Source organism: Oncorhynchus mykiss, chromosome 19 (assembly GCF_057628025.1).
Source record: "Oncorhynchus mykiss isolate SJ-2025 chromosome 19, ASM5762802v1, whole genome shotgun sequence".
NCBI lineage: Eukaryota > Metazoa > Chordata > Actinopteri > Salmoniformes > Salmonidae > Oncorhynchus > Oncorhynchus mykiss.
Genome location: NC_143040.1, coordinates 23,349,235 through 23,366,400, shown reverse-complemented (window position 1 = coordinate 23,366,400; position 17,166 = coordinate 23,349,235). Strand labels below are relative to the sequence as shown.

Genomic DNA, 17,166 nt, shown 5'->3' with positions numbered 1-17,166 from the left:
GTGTGTATATAGGCTCGCTGGTGATTGTCGATGCGCTCATGCCAAAAGCCTCTCTCTCTTTTTGTAAAACAATATTTGGAAGTTGATCAAATATTTTGGTAGCATACAGAAAAGTCTTCTCTTTTCAGCAGGAGCCATTGCTTTCCAACCTGTGTTTTTCCCTCGATTGTATTTGAAATATTGCTTAGGGCCTGTTTGGTCTGCGTGCTGATTTTTCACTGACGGATTTGCCGGGCGTTCCCGACTATAGGCTATCCCTTGTTATTGGGGTACAATCCAAAGCTAGGCTATTTAAAAAAAGAAGCCAATGATCCTCTGTTGCTAAATTATAGTAATTGTCATGGTGTAGTAGGCTATTCAGAATGATTTCGGTTATTTTTGAACAAACATCAGTAATTCTATAACTTAGGCAAATGTGTTTCAATTTATCAGGGCTGCTGCAGTTCCTCCAGAACCCTTCGCGTAGCTATGATTCTATAAGGAAATAAATGATGAAGTGCAACGCTGGAAAGATAAGTTGCAGGCTCATGTCTATCAGAGCAGAGAGCGAAAGATCATAGAAAGTGAATCTCATTCTAGTTAGATACAGGCGCGCTTCTCACAGCCACCGCCAAGCGTTGGTCTCAAACATAGGTTACAATGTTACACAAACTCTAAACCCGGTCCGGCCCAACCCAAATCAAATCTTAGAACTGAAATCCTCTCCTGAAAATGTACTTTTTCACATTAGCTTTTTTTGTGGGGGAAGGAGAATAAACAGAGGCAATTGAGAGAGAAATCCATGTCAAAAGAGTTACCGGATCCTGACAAATAGGTTCCGGGACAAAACAGTCTTAAACCGAGAGGTTCCAGATCCGCCTCAAATGAAGCACTGTACCTGTTTACCTTGTTGTGTGTTATGATTCAGAGGGGTTGGGTTAAATGCCACATTTTCAGTTCATTCACTTCATTCATTTAGTTGTACAACTGACTGTCATGTACCTTTTACCGAGGAGTGGCTTCTGTCTGGCCACTCTACCATAAAGACCTGATTGGTGGAGTGCTTCAGAGATGGTTGTCCTTCTGGAAGGTTCTCCCATCTCCACAGAGGAACTCTAGAGATTTGCCAGCGTGACCATCGGGTTCTTGGTCACCTCGCTGAAAGAATAGACCCTACTGGTTTCAGTGGGATATGAGGCAGTGTTTAGAAAATAATCCCCCTTACCATTTTCCAACCATAGGAATGTTAAGACATGCCTCATAAACTGACAAAAAATGTCCAGGTTTTAAACAGTTCCATTTACAGTTAAATAGTTTCAAAATAAAATACAGATTGCAAGTTGGGTAATGTTGCAGTGCACTGGCACTGGCCTTTCTCTCCTGTCGGAATGAACAATGCCTCAAGTATTTGACAGAATCAAGCCTTTAGATAGTAATAATGATGCTACATTGTATTTGTCAAACATGACTGGTGTTTAGCCTAATAAATATATATATATATATATATAGTGCCTTGCGAAAGTATTCGGCCCCCTTGAACTTTGCGACCTTTTGCCACATTTCAGGCTTCAAACATAAAGATATAAAACTGTATTTTTTTGTGAAGAATCAACAACAAGTGGGACACAATCATGAAGTGGAACGACATTTATTGGATATTTCAAACTTTTTTAACAAATCAAAAACTGAAACATTGGGCGTGCAAAACCAATTTTTCAGTTTTTGATTTGTTAAAAAAGTTTGAAATATCCAATAAATGTCGTTCTACTTCATGATTGTGTCCCACTTGTTGTTGATTCTAAACAAAAAAATACAGTTTTATATCTTTATGTTTGAAGCCTGAAATGTGGCAAAAGGTCGCAAAGTTCAAGGGGGCCGAATACTTTCGCAAGGCACTGTATATACACACAGTATATAATGCGCAATTAAAAGTCTCATTACAGTTTGGCTACATTTTCAGGTGCCTCCCTCATGTCAGCATCGGTCTGGACATGACAGGCTGTAGCCAATAGGCATAGGCTATCACTTACACTTTGACTTGTAGGCAAATTATTTATGTACATTTACACCCACGTATGTTTTCTTAACAGAATAGCTAGTGTTTTTTGGTTTTCAAATCAATTTAATTGGCTATTTTTGTATATGGCCTTGGTGCCCTAGCAGATGGCCTTGGTGCCCTAGCAGATGGCCTTGGTGCCCTAGCAGATGGCCTTGGTGCCCTAGCAGATGACCTTGGTGCCCTGGAAGATTTGGCACCTCTTGAAGTTCAAATGGCCTTGCCACTAAAATCACGAAATTCCAGCATCCCCTGTGGGGAGTCTATCAGGAAGTCTGTCTTCTAATGCTTGGTGAACGGCTTCGTAGAAGGCCTGGACCTAGGTCTAGCCTTCCTCACCTACCTCATGGTTGCCCTATGAATACAGACAGCGTCTGGATGGGCATTCACCAGAAGAGGTACCTAGCCTATTACACAGCACACAATCACAACAATACCAAAAAAATGGCTAGAGGTCAAGGAGGGAGCTCAAACACTAACCACATGAGGGTGGTGACTCCTGCTTCTACCTCTGGTGTCATTGGGTCACAACATGGGAGGCCGAGTATTAGGACGAGCGCCAATTAGCTGTACGCCTGCCCCACGTGTGGGAAACGCTTCGCTGTGGCGAACTACGTAAAAAGGCACCAGACTGTTTACACCAAGGAGAGTTCCTTGTAGTGCAAACTATGTTACAAGAGCTTCTCCTTCCTGACTAACCTTATCAGACATAGGAGTGTCCACAATGGGGAGAAATCATAGCAGTGTGGCTTGAAATGTACACAGGGGATATCTGGGAACCATTCCTTAGCTGACATATTATAGTTGTGAAGTGTCTTGAGGTAAGAGGGTAATTAACCACATAACCCTCATTAACCCTTTGTTAATCATTTGAAACAGTCTTGTAAATACCTGTTTTTAGAGAGACAGTAATCCTTGGCTAGATAAAGGAGAGTTGACTATTTACCTTACTGAGGTGATGTAGATGGAATAATGTCTTTCTATTGTATTGTATTTTATTCTATTTCTACTCCATTCTTGCGAACACACTTTTTCACATTTTCATACAGTCCATTTATATTTTCCAACAGGGCTATACATTTGTTGAGGTTTTTTTCTCACCCGTGTAACCTCGTTTCACTGCCAAAAATAAAATCTAGTGTTCAGCAAAATAACAACACCATGTCAAATACAGGTAGACTAGACTAAATTCAGGTAGACTACACTAAATACAGGTAGACTAGACTAAATACAGGTAGACTAGACAAATAATTAACATCCAGTCACATTAACCGTTACTCTCTCGTGGGAATTCCACCAACGGTCCGTATGTAGCCAAACTGATAAAATTGATAAATGGTTTTAAAAAAGTAAGGCCCACGTCCAAAGAGACACATACCTGCTCTACTGGTAGTACTGCTAGTTGACACAAGTTGTTCTGCTTCCACGAGCACATCCAATGCTAGCATCAGTAATTCCACATTTGTTGTTAGACGAGTTATCATGGACACTGACAGTTGTGAATCTGATGCAGCCGAAGAGCTACTACCCCCTTACAAGAAAAGACTGACGAGTTTCAGAAGAAAGTCCTTTGTTTCTGGCCATTTTGAGACTGTAATCGAACCCACAAATGCTGATGCTCCAGATACTCAACTAGTCTAAAGAAGGCCAGTTTTAACAGTTTTCAGCTGTGCTAACATAATTGCAAAAGGGTTTTCTAATGATCAATTAGCCTTTTAAAATGATAAACTTGAATTAGCTAACACAACGTGCCATTGGAACACAGGAGTGACGGTTGCTGATAATGGGCCTCTGTATGCCTGTGTAGATATTCCATTACAAATCAGCCTTTTCCAGCTACAATAGTAATTTACAACATTAACAATGTCTACACTGTATTTCTGATGAATTTGATTTACTTTAATGGTCAGAAAATGTGCTTTTCTTTCAAAAACAATGATATTTTTAAGTGACCCCAAACTTTTGAACGGTAGTGTATGTGCAAAAGTACTATCCCATCTCGATGAAACCTTCACTCTTCACAAACATTTAGAAAGAAAACATGCCAATTTGAAAAATAAGCCACAGGAGTTTTTTGAGCAAGAATTAAGACAACTTTACAGTAGTAAGGTGTGTATAAAAGCAACAGATACCATTAATGAGAAGGGGCTAGAAGCGTCTTATATGGTGAGCTACGGAGTGGCTAGGACAGGCAAGCCCCATACTATTGTGGAGGACTTAATTATTCCTGCTGCTGCTGATATGGCTGGGACAATGCTGGGGGAAAAGGCCATAAAAAACTATAGACAATGCCTTCATCAAGCAACACTGTTTCACGACGCATCAGTGACATAGCAGGATATGTTTTAAAACAATTACTGCTTCGCATACAAGCGAGTCAACAGACGTGGCGGGCCTGGCACAGCTCCTGGTATATGTCCGTTACTTTTATGGGGGGTCAATTAAGGAAGACATCCTCTTCTGCAAACCAGGACAAGTACTGGACAGCTTTGTGATATCAAATGGACTTTGGTAGTCAAGATGTGTTGGTATTTGTACTGATGGCGCAAAAGCCATGACAGAGAGACGTAGTGGAGTAGTAACACGTGTGCAAGCAGTTGCTCCCGATGCCACTTGGGTACACTGCAGCATCCACCGAGAGGCTCTTGCTGCCAAGGGAATGCCTGACAGCTTGAAAGACGTTTTGGACACTACAGTGAAAATGGTTAACTTCATTAAAGCAAGGCCCCTGAACTCTTATATTTTCTGAACTATGCAATGATATGGGCAGCGACCATGTAACGCGTTTACAACATACAGAAGTGCGCTAATTATCAAGGGGAAAAGTATTGACACATTTCTTTGAATTGAGATGAGCTTAAACTTTTCTTTACTGACCATCATTTTCACTTGTCTGACCGCTTGCATGATGACGAGTTTCTCACATGACTGGCCTATCTGGGTGATGTTTTTTCTCGCCTGAATGATCTGAATCTACAATTACAGGGACTCTCCGCAACTATATTCAATGAGCGGGACAAAAATTAGGCTATGATTGAGAAGTTGGAGCTCTTCTCTGTCCTCATTAACAAAGACAACACACAGGTCTTTCCATCATTGTATGATTTTTTTGTGTGCAAATGAACGCAAGCTTACGGATAATGTAAAATGTGATATAGCGAAGCACCTGAGTGAGTTGGTTGCACAATTACTGTGGTGAAATTATTGTCATCAAAAGGAGAGACTTTTAGATTTCTTCAAAACAATCCAACTTTATTATTTAATTACTGCAGTAATGGAGCTGGTCGGTAATCACCCCTGGAGGTGATCACTGCGAACTCAACGAGCTGGTTTGAGCCACAGCATTTTATAGCAAAGTCCATCCTCCTTCAGTCTACATGACAAACAACAGATGTATGGAATTGGTCACAAGGTTAAGATCTGTATGAAAGATACTTATAATTCACAGCAGACAGTATCTGCTGTAAAAACAGTTATCATTGTGTAGAGAACAGTGTCTGGCCCCCCAACTCCATACTGAAGCCATCTCCCCCTGGTACCCCAGTACAGAAACATTAACTCATGTTCTGGAATGCCGTATCACCCAAATACATTGTAAATCTCTAGAGTCCCATCCTCGGTAGAACACACACAAATGAGTGTTCTAACAACCCCTTATTCTGTTGCATTAAACAACCATTTGATGCAATAACAGCATTATAACATAATCTTGTAATTTCCACCATATTATGCAGGTACTTTCCTGAAACGAATGACACAAACAACTGGATTCGTTATCCCTTTCATGTCCTGCCTCCAGTCCACTTACCGATATCTGAACAAGAGAGCCTCATCGAAATTGCAACAAGCAGTTCTGTTGAAAATTTTATTTAATCAGAAGCCACTGCCAGATTTCTGGATTGGGCTGCAATCAGAGTATCCTGCCTTGGAAAATCGTGCTTTTTAAGATACTGATGCCCTTTGTAACCACGTACCTATGTGAGAGTGGATTCTCAGCACTCACTAGCATGAAAACTAAATACAGGCACAGACTGTGTGTGGAAAATGATTTAAGACTGAGACTCTCCAATACAACCCAACATTGCAGAGTTTTGTGCGTCCTTTCAAGCACACCCTTCTCATTAACCTGTGGTGAGTTGTTCACAATTTTTGATGAACTAATACGGTTTTATATGTAAAATGGCTAAGTAAAGAGCAAAATGCCCTGGTCCTTTGTAAATTCCCACAATCTTGATTGTGACCAACTCACACTCATTCTAATGTATTGTAAAGTGTGTGTGTGGCAGACTTACAATGATGGCAAAAAAACAACATTTGAGAGTGCGATGACCCTAGTACTAGAGGGGGTACAGCTGGAGGTTGAATGTTTGAAGGGGTGCGGAACTATAAAAAGTTTGGGAACCACTGCTCTACCGGATGCTCGAAAAGAACAAGGTGAATGCTTCTCCTTTCAGGGTTTTTATTCATTTTCTTCATCACCACCACACATTTAGCACACACACACACTTTGGTTATTTACAATGGATCTTGGAATAACTGTTACTCTGAATGACTAGTGTGTATAGCCTATTTATATTGCATATTTATAACGCTTTAACTAATACCGTTTACATGTTGTGCACACTCTTGCCTAAAAGAACCACAACAGTTCAACTGCTGTCCATTCCTAATTGTAACCATGACGATCACTTTTAGTCTGTGCTTGTGTGGTAATGTGTTGTTGTGGCCAAGAGCCAATAAAACATCTGCCTTGTTCTTGCCGGACAGCCTGTAGTGAGTCAGATCCTTAATCAGTATTAAGTACTAGCGGATGAGGGCATTCACAGCTAACTGCTCAGATTTCTTTTTTTTTTTCAGACCATTTTTTTTTTCCTGGTCCTTCGTATTGCCTGATACTGACCTGGCTACAGTGAAGATGTTCCAGTATCCAAAAGAGTGTTATCAATGTGCGAAGGAAGAAGACATGTTTTTCTGAGGAGTTTTTATTGTGGACATTAACCCGAATACCTGAATGTCGTGTGTACGTCGAAATGTAAGTTGTATGAATTCTTATTAGGGGGTTTGACGTGCTGTGTAATAATAATAATAATTACCACTAATTACTTAAAGTTATTTTGATAAGCTTGCAGACATATTTTCTACTATACTACCAAACTGTAATGTAAGTGTGTTGCGAATACTGCTATGCATATTGTCTATATATACACTGAACAAAAATATAAAACACAACATGCAACAATTTCAAAGATTTTAATGAGTTCCAGTTCATATAAGGAAAAGAGTACATTTAAATACATTCATTAGGCCCTAATCTATGGATTTCACATGACTGGGAATAAAGACATGCATCCGTTGGTCACAGATACCTTACAAAAAAAGGTAGGGGCATGGATTAGAAAACCAGTCAATTCCCAGTTAATGCCGGGAAGAGCACACTCATCCAGCGTGCCAGTGGCCATTGAAGGTGACCGTTTGCCCACTGAAGTCTGTTATGGTGCCAAACTGCAGTCAGGTCAAGACCCTGGTGAGGACGACGGGCACACAGATGAGCTTCCCTGAGACAGTTTCTGCAAAAATGATTTGGTTGTGTGAAACCACAGTTTCATCAGCTGTCCGTGTTTCTGGTCTCAGACAATCCCGCAGGTGAAGAAGCCAGATGTTGAGGTCCTGGTCTGGCGTGGTTACACGAGGTCTGCGGTTGTGTGGCCAGTTGGACATACTGCAAGATTCTCTAAATCTATGTTGGAGGCGGCTTATGGTAGAGAAATTAACATTAAATTATCTGGTAACAGCTCTGGTGGACATTCCTGCAGTCAGCATGCCAATTGCATGCTCCCTCAAAACTTGAGACATCTGTGGTATTGTGTTGTGTGAAAAAACTGCACATTTTAGAGTGGTGTTTTATTGTCCCAGAACAAGGTGCACCTGTGAAATGATCATGCTGTTTAATCAGCTTCTTGATATGCCACACCTGTCAGGTGGATCTTGGCAAAGGAGAAATGCTCACTAACAGGAATGTAAACAAATTTCTGCACAAAATTTGAGAGAAATAAGATTTTTGTGCGCACATCGAAAATTTCTGTGATCTTATTTCAGCTCATGAAACATGGGACCAACACTTTACATGTTGCCTTTATGTATTTGTTCAGTGTAAGTGCCTGCTACTGCATTGGTTGCACAGGGGGTTATGCACAAGTGCACTGTTATTGCTTGTACTAGTAAATAGAGTGTCATATGAGCATGCTACCGTGACGCTTCTCATAGCCACTTACTGTTGTTGTTGTGCACTGTAATTTACGACTCTGTGGCGCCAGGCAGATCAGATCTTTAACCTAGCAGATTCAGAAGACAGCTTCACCAGGCTGGAGAGAATGCCAGAAATCTTTCTCTTGTCTGTCTTAGTAATTGGTTTCTCTCTCCTAGTGATTATTATTTAGGTTAATGTCATACTGCTATGTTTATAGCCCTGTTTATAGTTGTTATAATAGTGTAATGCTATGGTTATTCATTCATGTGTATATATCCTATTTATATTGCATATTTGTAACACTTTAACTACTGTTCACAAGTTGTGCATATTCTTGTCTTGTAAAACCACAACAGTTCAACTGCTATTCACATCCATTCCTAATTGTAACCATGAAGATCACTTCCTAATGTTTTAAAAGGCTGGTCATTGCTCACATCATCATCCCAGGCACCATGGAGCCACTCTGATTTACATACCGCCCAAGCAACCTCTTGGCATCCGACCTACAGAGGGTAGTGGGTACGGCCTAGTACATCACTGCCATCCAGAACCTTTATACCAAGCGATGTCAGAGGAAAGCCCTGCTGAACAGTTAATCAAATGGCTACCCTGACAGTTTTTATTGCAGCACGAGTATTTCGGGTATGAGCCCTTCTTCAGTAACGATGTCATTACCCAAATGTTTGGCCTATTTATATACTACTACAAAAACATACAACGAAAAATAACTTTCTTCATTCAGGCCTGCTGGGGCAAGAGTGCCCAAGTGGACTATCCAATATGTCTCTCTTTGGAGAGGTAATTGAGCACCATCTCCTCTCCTATGTGGCGTTAAGTTTATTTACCGGAGTGCTGTCCTATTTCTGTTCATTGGATTATATACGAGGATCGAGCACTTAGTTTATCTTTCCATATCCTGACTATTTGCATTGACACCTTTTTATTTGCACTGAGTCACTGACTCTCTTGCACCAGCTCTATGTTCACTCACTGGACTCTACCCACACACTGACACATACTACACTGACACTCCAACACAGAATAACACTTTTACACTCTTCACATACGCTGCTGCTACTCTGTTTATGATCTATCCTTGTCCATCTAGCCTAGTCCTTTTTACCCCTACCTACATATTACCTCAACTACCTCATATCCCTGCACATTGACTCAGTAGCGGTACTCCTTGTATATAGTCTCGCTGTTGTTTTATTGTGTTGCCATTTCCTTTTTTTCTAAATGTTCTCCATTTTTATCTCATTGTTCCCATTGTTGGGAAAGGGCTCGTAAGGTAAGCATTTCACAGTAAAGTCTACACCTGTTGTATTCGACACGTGACAAATAAAATGCTATTTGATATTATGTAAAGGCTTATTTATTCTACATGGACCTGATACTACATTTGAAAGCTATCAAAACACTTAGTTTAGAATATCTTGTTACTCATTTTGTATTTATTCCAAATACTTTTTATATTATTCTCTCTGCAATGTTGGGAAGGGCCTGAAAGTAATCATTTCACAAACATGTTTTTATTAAATGTTTTGATCTACATACATTTAGCAATTCCCCTTAAAAGAAAAAATATTTTGCATTGTTGTCACCAGAATCAATCAACCAAATGTATTTATAAAGCCCTTTTTTACATCAACAGATGTCATAAAGTGCTATACAGATTCACAGATGCATTTGGAATATTGGATTAACAGATTTTACTGTTGAAAATTCCTGGGTAGAATGTTGCATTTAGGAATTGTATATGAACCTAAAAAGTCTGTTAAATATTGTGTTTGTACTGTGTAGGCTATATGATGTTCACAAATGCCTATATTTTCAGATTTCATGCCTATTAATGCAGTTTAACAAGTTCATGCAGATTTTAAGTTGAGATGTGTATGTGTGGTTTTCATATGGTGTATTTAACACTTGTTTATGTTTAATAATCACAAAATGGTACTTTTAATTCTAAGACTAAATTGAGACTATTTAGTATACATCATCTGATCTCACCCTATTCTGTATGAACCCATCAACCATTATACACTTACTAAATGTACCTACACATATCCACACATTAACAAACACCTACTGTATACATAAATAGTCAGGTTTGTCTGATGACTTTTGACTTATCATTAGCTGACTCATATTTACCCACAACATCATATTTATGTCCACCATGATAGTTTAACAACAATGAAGTCTGTCACAGTATAGGACTCAAAACTAGTGGGGATGGGTAAACACTCCATGTTGAAAGTGTGGTTATTATCTGTGTATGTGTGTACGTACCTGAGGGAGTGTTGTCCTGTGTAATCTGTATCATCTGTCTCTTCCAGGAGGAAGAGGTGCTGCTGGTGAAGGAGGAGGGGAGTGAGGAGGGTCTGGGGAACCCTGAGAGGACCATGGTCATGGAGGACAACCAGATTACACCTCCTCCTGAACCCACAGAGGAACCAGCTGAGCATCACATCACAGGGCCACACACTGAGGTGAGTCCACTATGAACTCAAAATAAAATAAAATATAATTTGTCACATGCTTCATAAACAGTAGGTGTAGACTAATAGAGAAACAACTCTGAGCAGGAGTGCCTTTAGATAATAATAAATAAGACTATGCAGACAGATGGGGAACCTGATCCAAGATCAGCACTTCTACGCTGAGATACTTTGTGGATATGGGCCCAGGTCGTGATGAAATGTGTCTTAAGTCTGTACATGCCTTTGAATGATCAAACCATTAAAGAGTGTCAAGTAATCAAATCAACTAACACATTTGCAAAGTATCAAATCAATTAACATGTTTGCATAGTAATCATAGCAGTCCCTCATTGCCCAATCAGAAGATGCTCCATAGCAGGATGCTCATATCAGATTTCTTGATCCAACATCCTCTCACTCTGTATCTCTTACAGTCAGTAGACATGGAGGATGGGAAGTCTGATCTGCTGCTAGTGAAAGAGGAGACAATAGAAGACTGACCAGAGAGCATTGATCTGCTGAGTGGACAAAAGATGGGGGAACAAGGTCAGGTAGAAATAGACTACATTCAGTAATATATATTCGATGGGAGTAGTGATGCACACGCCTATATTTTTTTATTATTGTTCTTCATTCATAAAATGAAATCAATACAACTTTAGTACTAGTGGGTGCGGGCATTCATTACCGACCGCTCAGACGAGTTCCAGCTAGTCATTTTTTTCTGTTCTGAGCTTTAAAGATACTGATCATGAATAGGAGATTTAATGTGTAATGTAAAACATTTCCGTAATTCAAAGAACAGCACGCACATCATTTTCATTTAGCCACACCCTTTGAGCTATGACGCCAACCAATAACATCCTTTCTCTTCAGTGTTAACGGAAGTAAACCATGACCAAGAACTATTTCCACGTTAGCGTTTTTCTTGTTGTTATTTAGACGTTTATTAACACCATGGAATTCAAAATATGACTAATTTATCTGCACAGCATCACATACGTACCCCATGTAGTATTTAATTTGCGTTGGAGACAGGATTTGGTTGATAGATAGTATATAGGTGACGCTAGCTAGCTGCTAAGGTTAGCTATGGCTAACTGTATGGTTTTCCACACTCAAATAGCCTCCATCATGGAGGTGCTAGCGAATGCAGCCGTGGCAGAGATCTGTAAACTCGTAGACGACGACTATGCTGTGTTTCGTTTGGAAATAACTCAAAGCCAGAAAGAAAACAGGGCATTGCGAAGGAAACTACAGCTACAAGAACTGAAGGTGGCACGGGAGCGCGTCCTCGCCAGTCGTCCCAGTAGTGTCAAGCTCGTCGACCGATACAGAGGAATGGCAAGAGGTACATTTCGCAAAGGCACATTTTGCAGAAGGCCGATGCTGCGGGGCTTGTCACTCCGCTCCCTACTACACATGTGTTCAGATGTGTTACCCAGAATTTAGTTTTGGTCAGTTTTTGGAAAGTATGCAATAATTCCCCCAGTCCCCTGATTACTATCTAACTTGCGCAAAGACAAAATATCATATTCTAACCAGATTCTTGATTTACTGTTTTCCCCATTATTTACTCAATGAAAAATATATGATGCATGGAACATAATACATATATCAATAAATAGTAGGCCTATATCAAGAACTTATGAGAAGTGTAACATTACATCCACCAAATAGTGTTGAGCATTAACATTAAGTAGCCTGACCACCTCTTTTCCTCCCAACCACTCTCTCTCAGGTGACGGAAATCTCACTGGAGGCCACAGGAGCTTTGTGAAGCCAGCGAGACACAATACATGGAGAGGTGACCAACCAATCAATGTTGATGAGGGGAGTGGAACCTCAGCTCAGAACGTTATTGTGATAGAGGTTAGTGAAATAATGTTGAATTGAAAATGAGTCAATTAAATGTGGCCTGTTTATTTCAGGAAGGCTCCCCTTGGCTATTCACTTGCTTACATGTACATCCTCATGTATCTGCCATAAGCAGGCACGTGCACAGATAGACAACTATGCAGTGTTTCGTTTGGAAATAACTCAAAGCCAGAAAGAAAACAGGGCTGCCCTTCCAGTCTCCAAGGTGTCCTTTTGGGTGGTCGTATAATTTCCTCCAAAATATTTTTTTGTCATTGTTGTTCGGGAACCCATTGACCGCAAGTTGTTGTCAGGCTCACCACCCCCCTCCCCACGCCCTGTTGGTTGCGCCTGTTGATCTGCCCTGTACGGAGCTTGCGCACGCCCGGTTGCGTCTTTTTCCCAGTCTGCCCTGTACGGAGATTGCTATTAAATATCAACAGTGCTGCCATAGCAGCATAACATTTTATTAACACTTGATTAACACTTGATCACACATGATTTAGCCTACATCATCGTCAATATTTGGTTGGCTGATACGAGCAGCAGAGAGAGGCAGAAATACAGAGGTTAATCACAATCAGTAAAATAAATCGAGCTAGCTAACTAGCAGATTTACATCAATCATCAACACCAATAATCAGCTGATAGCCCAACCTCTTTTCCCGATGCCAGTCATCTCTTTAGGAGTTACTGTAACTAGCTTGCTTACAATTTGTGATGATTCAGTTGTTGCAGAAATAAATAGGCTTATGTTCATTATTTATTTATTTTTGCTACAGAGGCATTTTGGGGGGTCTGTGCACGGCCCTGTCCATAGGAGCTTATGAGACTTCCCTATGACATTTTTATCTAATTCAACTCATGTAACGATAATAGCCTCTCCTATTGTGTCAGTCTGCAGATACAGAGGCTGCAGGTCCTGGAGTCAAGCAGGAGAGGTCTGAAGGAGAGGAGGATCCACAACACAGCAGCGACATCCAGACTGGAGCGCCCCATATAGTCACAGAGGACCCCACCACCACCCCAGCGCAGCCCAGGGACATCAGTAGGACGCCGAACGCCGTCCTCAAGTCTGAGACAGAGACTCTAACGAGGCTGAGGAGACTGGGCTGTCCTCCTACTCCCCGCTCAGAGTATTTACTTTACGGTAACCAGAGCCATAGGACGGTTCTGTCCCATCGGGATTCAGGTGATGCGTTACAGACTGGCAATGATCCGACCTGTTCATACGCTACAGAGACAGAGAAGATACCTGGTGACGTGCCTGTGGGCTTAGATACTAATCCAATAAGAGGGGACTGGAACCTGTACAGTAGTAGTGTATACTCTGAAGGGTTCCTAGATAAGAAAGGGGATGGTCTGGTTGTAGATGAGGTGACTGTGAAAGAGGAGGGTGACGATCCTCTGACATGGAATGCAGACCAGACTCACTTAGGAGAAGGACAGTCGCAGGGCAACACTAGTGACTTCTTAGACTACAGGGAAAGTTTAGAGCCAAATCCAAATATCGCAACCCACTCCCCTTTACACGCGCTCAGGGATCGCAACCCAGTGTCCACGTCGATGGCACCTTCCGATTCACACGGCCGCATCCTTTTCGATCAGGTATTGAACTCAAACGACAAGGCTAGAGTCCAGGCTGGGGAAGGGGGAGCAACATCAGGCGGTACTAAAGAGAAACGGTTCTTCTGCATGTTCTGTAACAAAGGCTTCAACTGCCCCCAGAAGGTGGAGATCCACCAGAGGGTCCACGTAGGGGTGAAACCCTTCAGCTGTAGTCAGTGTCAAATGCGCTTCTCCCAGGCTTGGAACCTGAAGATCCACCAGAGGGTCCACACAGGGGAGAAACCCTACAGCTGTAGCCAGTGTCACATGAGCTTTGCCCAGACTTGCAACCTGAAGAGGCACCAAAGGGTCCACACAGGGGAGAAACCCTACAGCTGCCCCCAGTGTGAGAAGAGGTTCTCCCACCAGCACCAGCTGAAGATGCACCTAAAGGTCCACACGGGAGAGAGGGCCCAGTATTACCCCCAGACGAGCGGTCACGAGTCATGACCTTAGTTTAATTCCACGTGACTCACGGTAACTTGGCTACTCCAAAACTGCGCTCTGTAAATGAATGGCGCTGATGGGCGTTATAAGCCTGCCAAACTTGCTAACGGCCTTCAATTCGCTAATAACCTGATACTCGGCGCTCTAGTTAAAATTATAAAGTGTTGCATTCTGAAAACGCAGGTGTATTGACCATGACACTCAATTTCAAGTTCCACATTTTTATATTTAAATAGACTCGCTGCTATTATTCGAAACATCTCATCCATCCTCCAAACCACACTCTCTCTCTCTGGACTCTGAGTGAATGGGAGAGGAGAGTGAAATGCAAATCAAATTGCAATTGCGGAAAAATGACAGTTTGAAAAGCCAACAGGCCCACTGTTGTGACTGTTGGAGAGATGAGGGTCTCAGCTTTCCGTAGGTATTACATTTATTTCTCAACTCTCAATATGAATTGCTGGATCACTGTTTTTTAACCAAACTATCTGGTAGGCTATGGCTTTGAGATATAGCTTATACGGAATGGTGCCTCCTGTAGCGCACATCTGCCATTTGCAGTGATTGCGTAAGCCTATAGACATCATTGGGTATGCTGCAAAGTTTAAGACATTACATTAACTGTTAGATTAATGTTAGATTAGCTTGGTGACCCAAGCTATAGGCTTCTGAGCGCCGAACCTACCAAGTCGATTTATGCGCTATAGAAGGTTTTAATTATATGCCTAGGCTTTTCTCTATTTTTAATTTTTACAGTTTATAATGTTAAATAGTATCCATTCAATTGGGAGCCACTGCCAGTAATACCCACATTAATTTATAACTGTCACTTTAGTGTTAGTTTCTTTCAATTTGTAGCCTACGTTTCACATCCTTCCATTGCCATTCTATTTACCTTTCTTTCCTCTGTCACGTCCTTGTAAATGGTTCCAGAGAGTCACTAGCATTAGTGGCTCATATTAGGCTTACATTCTGCAATCATTTGGATCATGTAGCCTATTTAAATCATTATGGAACTGAGACCACACTTAGCAGTTTAAACCTGGAGCCTGGTTCATGATTACTGGACCAGTCATTAGGCTACAATTCCATGATTAGTGAGGGATAATGTATTTATAGGAATATTCTTGAACCCCTATTGTACAATTTTCTCACCTTCCAATATCTCATAGATTGAACTTGAATATGGCAACTTTCAGGATCAATATTTTGCGTGTAAAAGCTCTCCAAACCAATTTTTTTTGTGATTCATAAATACTTTCCTTACCCTAAATAATCTACAAGAGCAGAGTATTTTTTAAATCTACCAATTGGTGCTGAAACGGAGGCAAATATGCATATATTTAGATAACTTTCTTTCATTGATCCCTAATATTCTGAACCCGTTCTGTCGATATATTCTAGTGAGTCTGTTGACAAAGTTCTAACTGAAAAGGTACAGCGTATTTAAAGGGATTGCTTAAAATACATGTACTGAAAACCCTGTTGAATGGAAACTCCACAAGAAAATCTGTTGGACAGCAAGTGGGAGGGTTTTCAGCGGTTGAATGAAATGTATTTAGAGCATGCAAGGTAACCGCACCTGCAGAGCACGTTACACGACTGAGCAAGGTAACTCTGAATACCAAATACAGACATCGACAGCATCATTGCGTTTCGGTACATCAGAAGTACATTCATTTCCAATGGACTGCTGCGTTTGCCTTGCAGTTTCAGTGCGTTCTGTGTGGTACAAACCAATGTATGCATCAAATGGTATGCTAGACTTCACAGAAATAGTAGGAAAAGGTGAAGGTTGAATTTTTGATGCACACATCCGCTAAACATGTTGGATTACATATTGAAAAATGTTTGACTGCAGAATGTATTACGCTGTATTGATGTAATTAGCTGTCAGTCTGATTTGAGGCTTCAGAAGTGCATAGGAAAGTCATACATTTCCAAGACTGAATCTGCCCCTTTGAGTTTCCACTTCATCAGATGGTGAATTAGCCCAAGTACATTTGTTATATATTTTATCAATAAGATGTCCCTACTGTTGGTGAGTGCATCTGTCATTTCAACTGAACATTGTGGTTACATTAATGAAGAATGAAATCAAATAAATCGTATTCATAATGAATGAATGATGAGTGTCAGGAGCTTTTCATTTTTCCAACACACCTATTATAGCGCTCGTATTTCATTAACACTGTCCAGTACAAGCATATTAAGGCTATACTATCGATGGCAATTTGAATGCACAGAATAAGAGACTAATGAACAGTGTACACAGTCTAGGCAAGAAACTGAGAGCATTACCTTTTTTTTTGCGACTTTCAAATCATCAGACTAAAGTTGCATCATGCAGCCAATATGTTTTGATTTGTAAGAGGTTTGTATCACAACTAAAGTAGCCAAATAATTTTAAATTAAGTGTATAGGACCTGTTTTAAATGATCACTTTTTACATTCAACACAGAATAGCTGCTCCATGTGAGCACTGG

At 40.8% G+C, this 17,166-nt stretch overlaps 1 protein-coding gene across 1 annotated transcript; it reads left to right on the top strand.

Annotated features, from left to right (window-relative positions):
* Nucleotides 1-6,892: 6,892 nt before the first annotated feature.
* On the top strand, nucleotides 6,893-16,806 carry LOC110497412 (uncharacterized). The gene is made up of 5 exons (XM_021573508.3): nucleotides 6,893-7,067; nucleotides 10,625-10,777; nucleotides 11,203-12,119; nucleotides 12,510-12,640; nucleotides 13,523-16,806. The coding sequence occupies exons 3-5, from the start codon at nucleotides 11,861-11,863 to the stop codon at nucleotides 14,681-14,683; spliced, it is 1,551 nt and encodes a 516-aa protein (XP_021429183.3). The 5' UTR covers nucleotides 6,893-7,067; nucleotides 10,625-10,777; nucleotides 11,203-11,860; the 3' UTR covers nucleotides 14,684-16,806.
* Nucleotides 16,807-17,166: the final 360 nt, after the last annotated feature.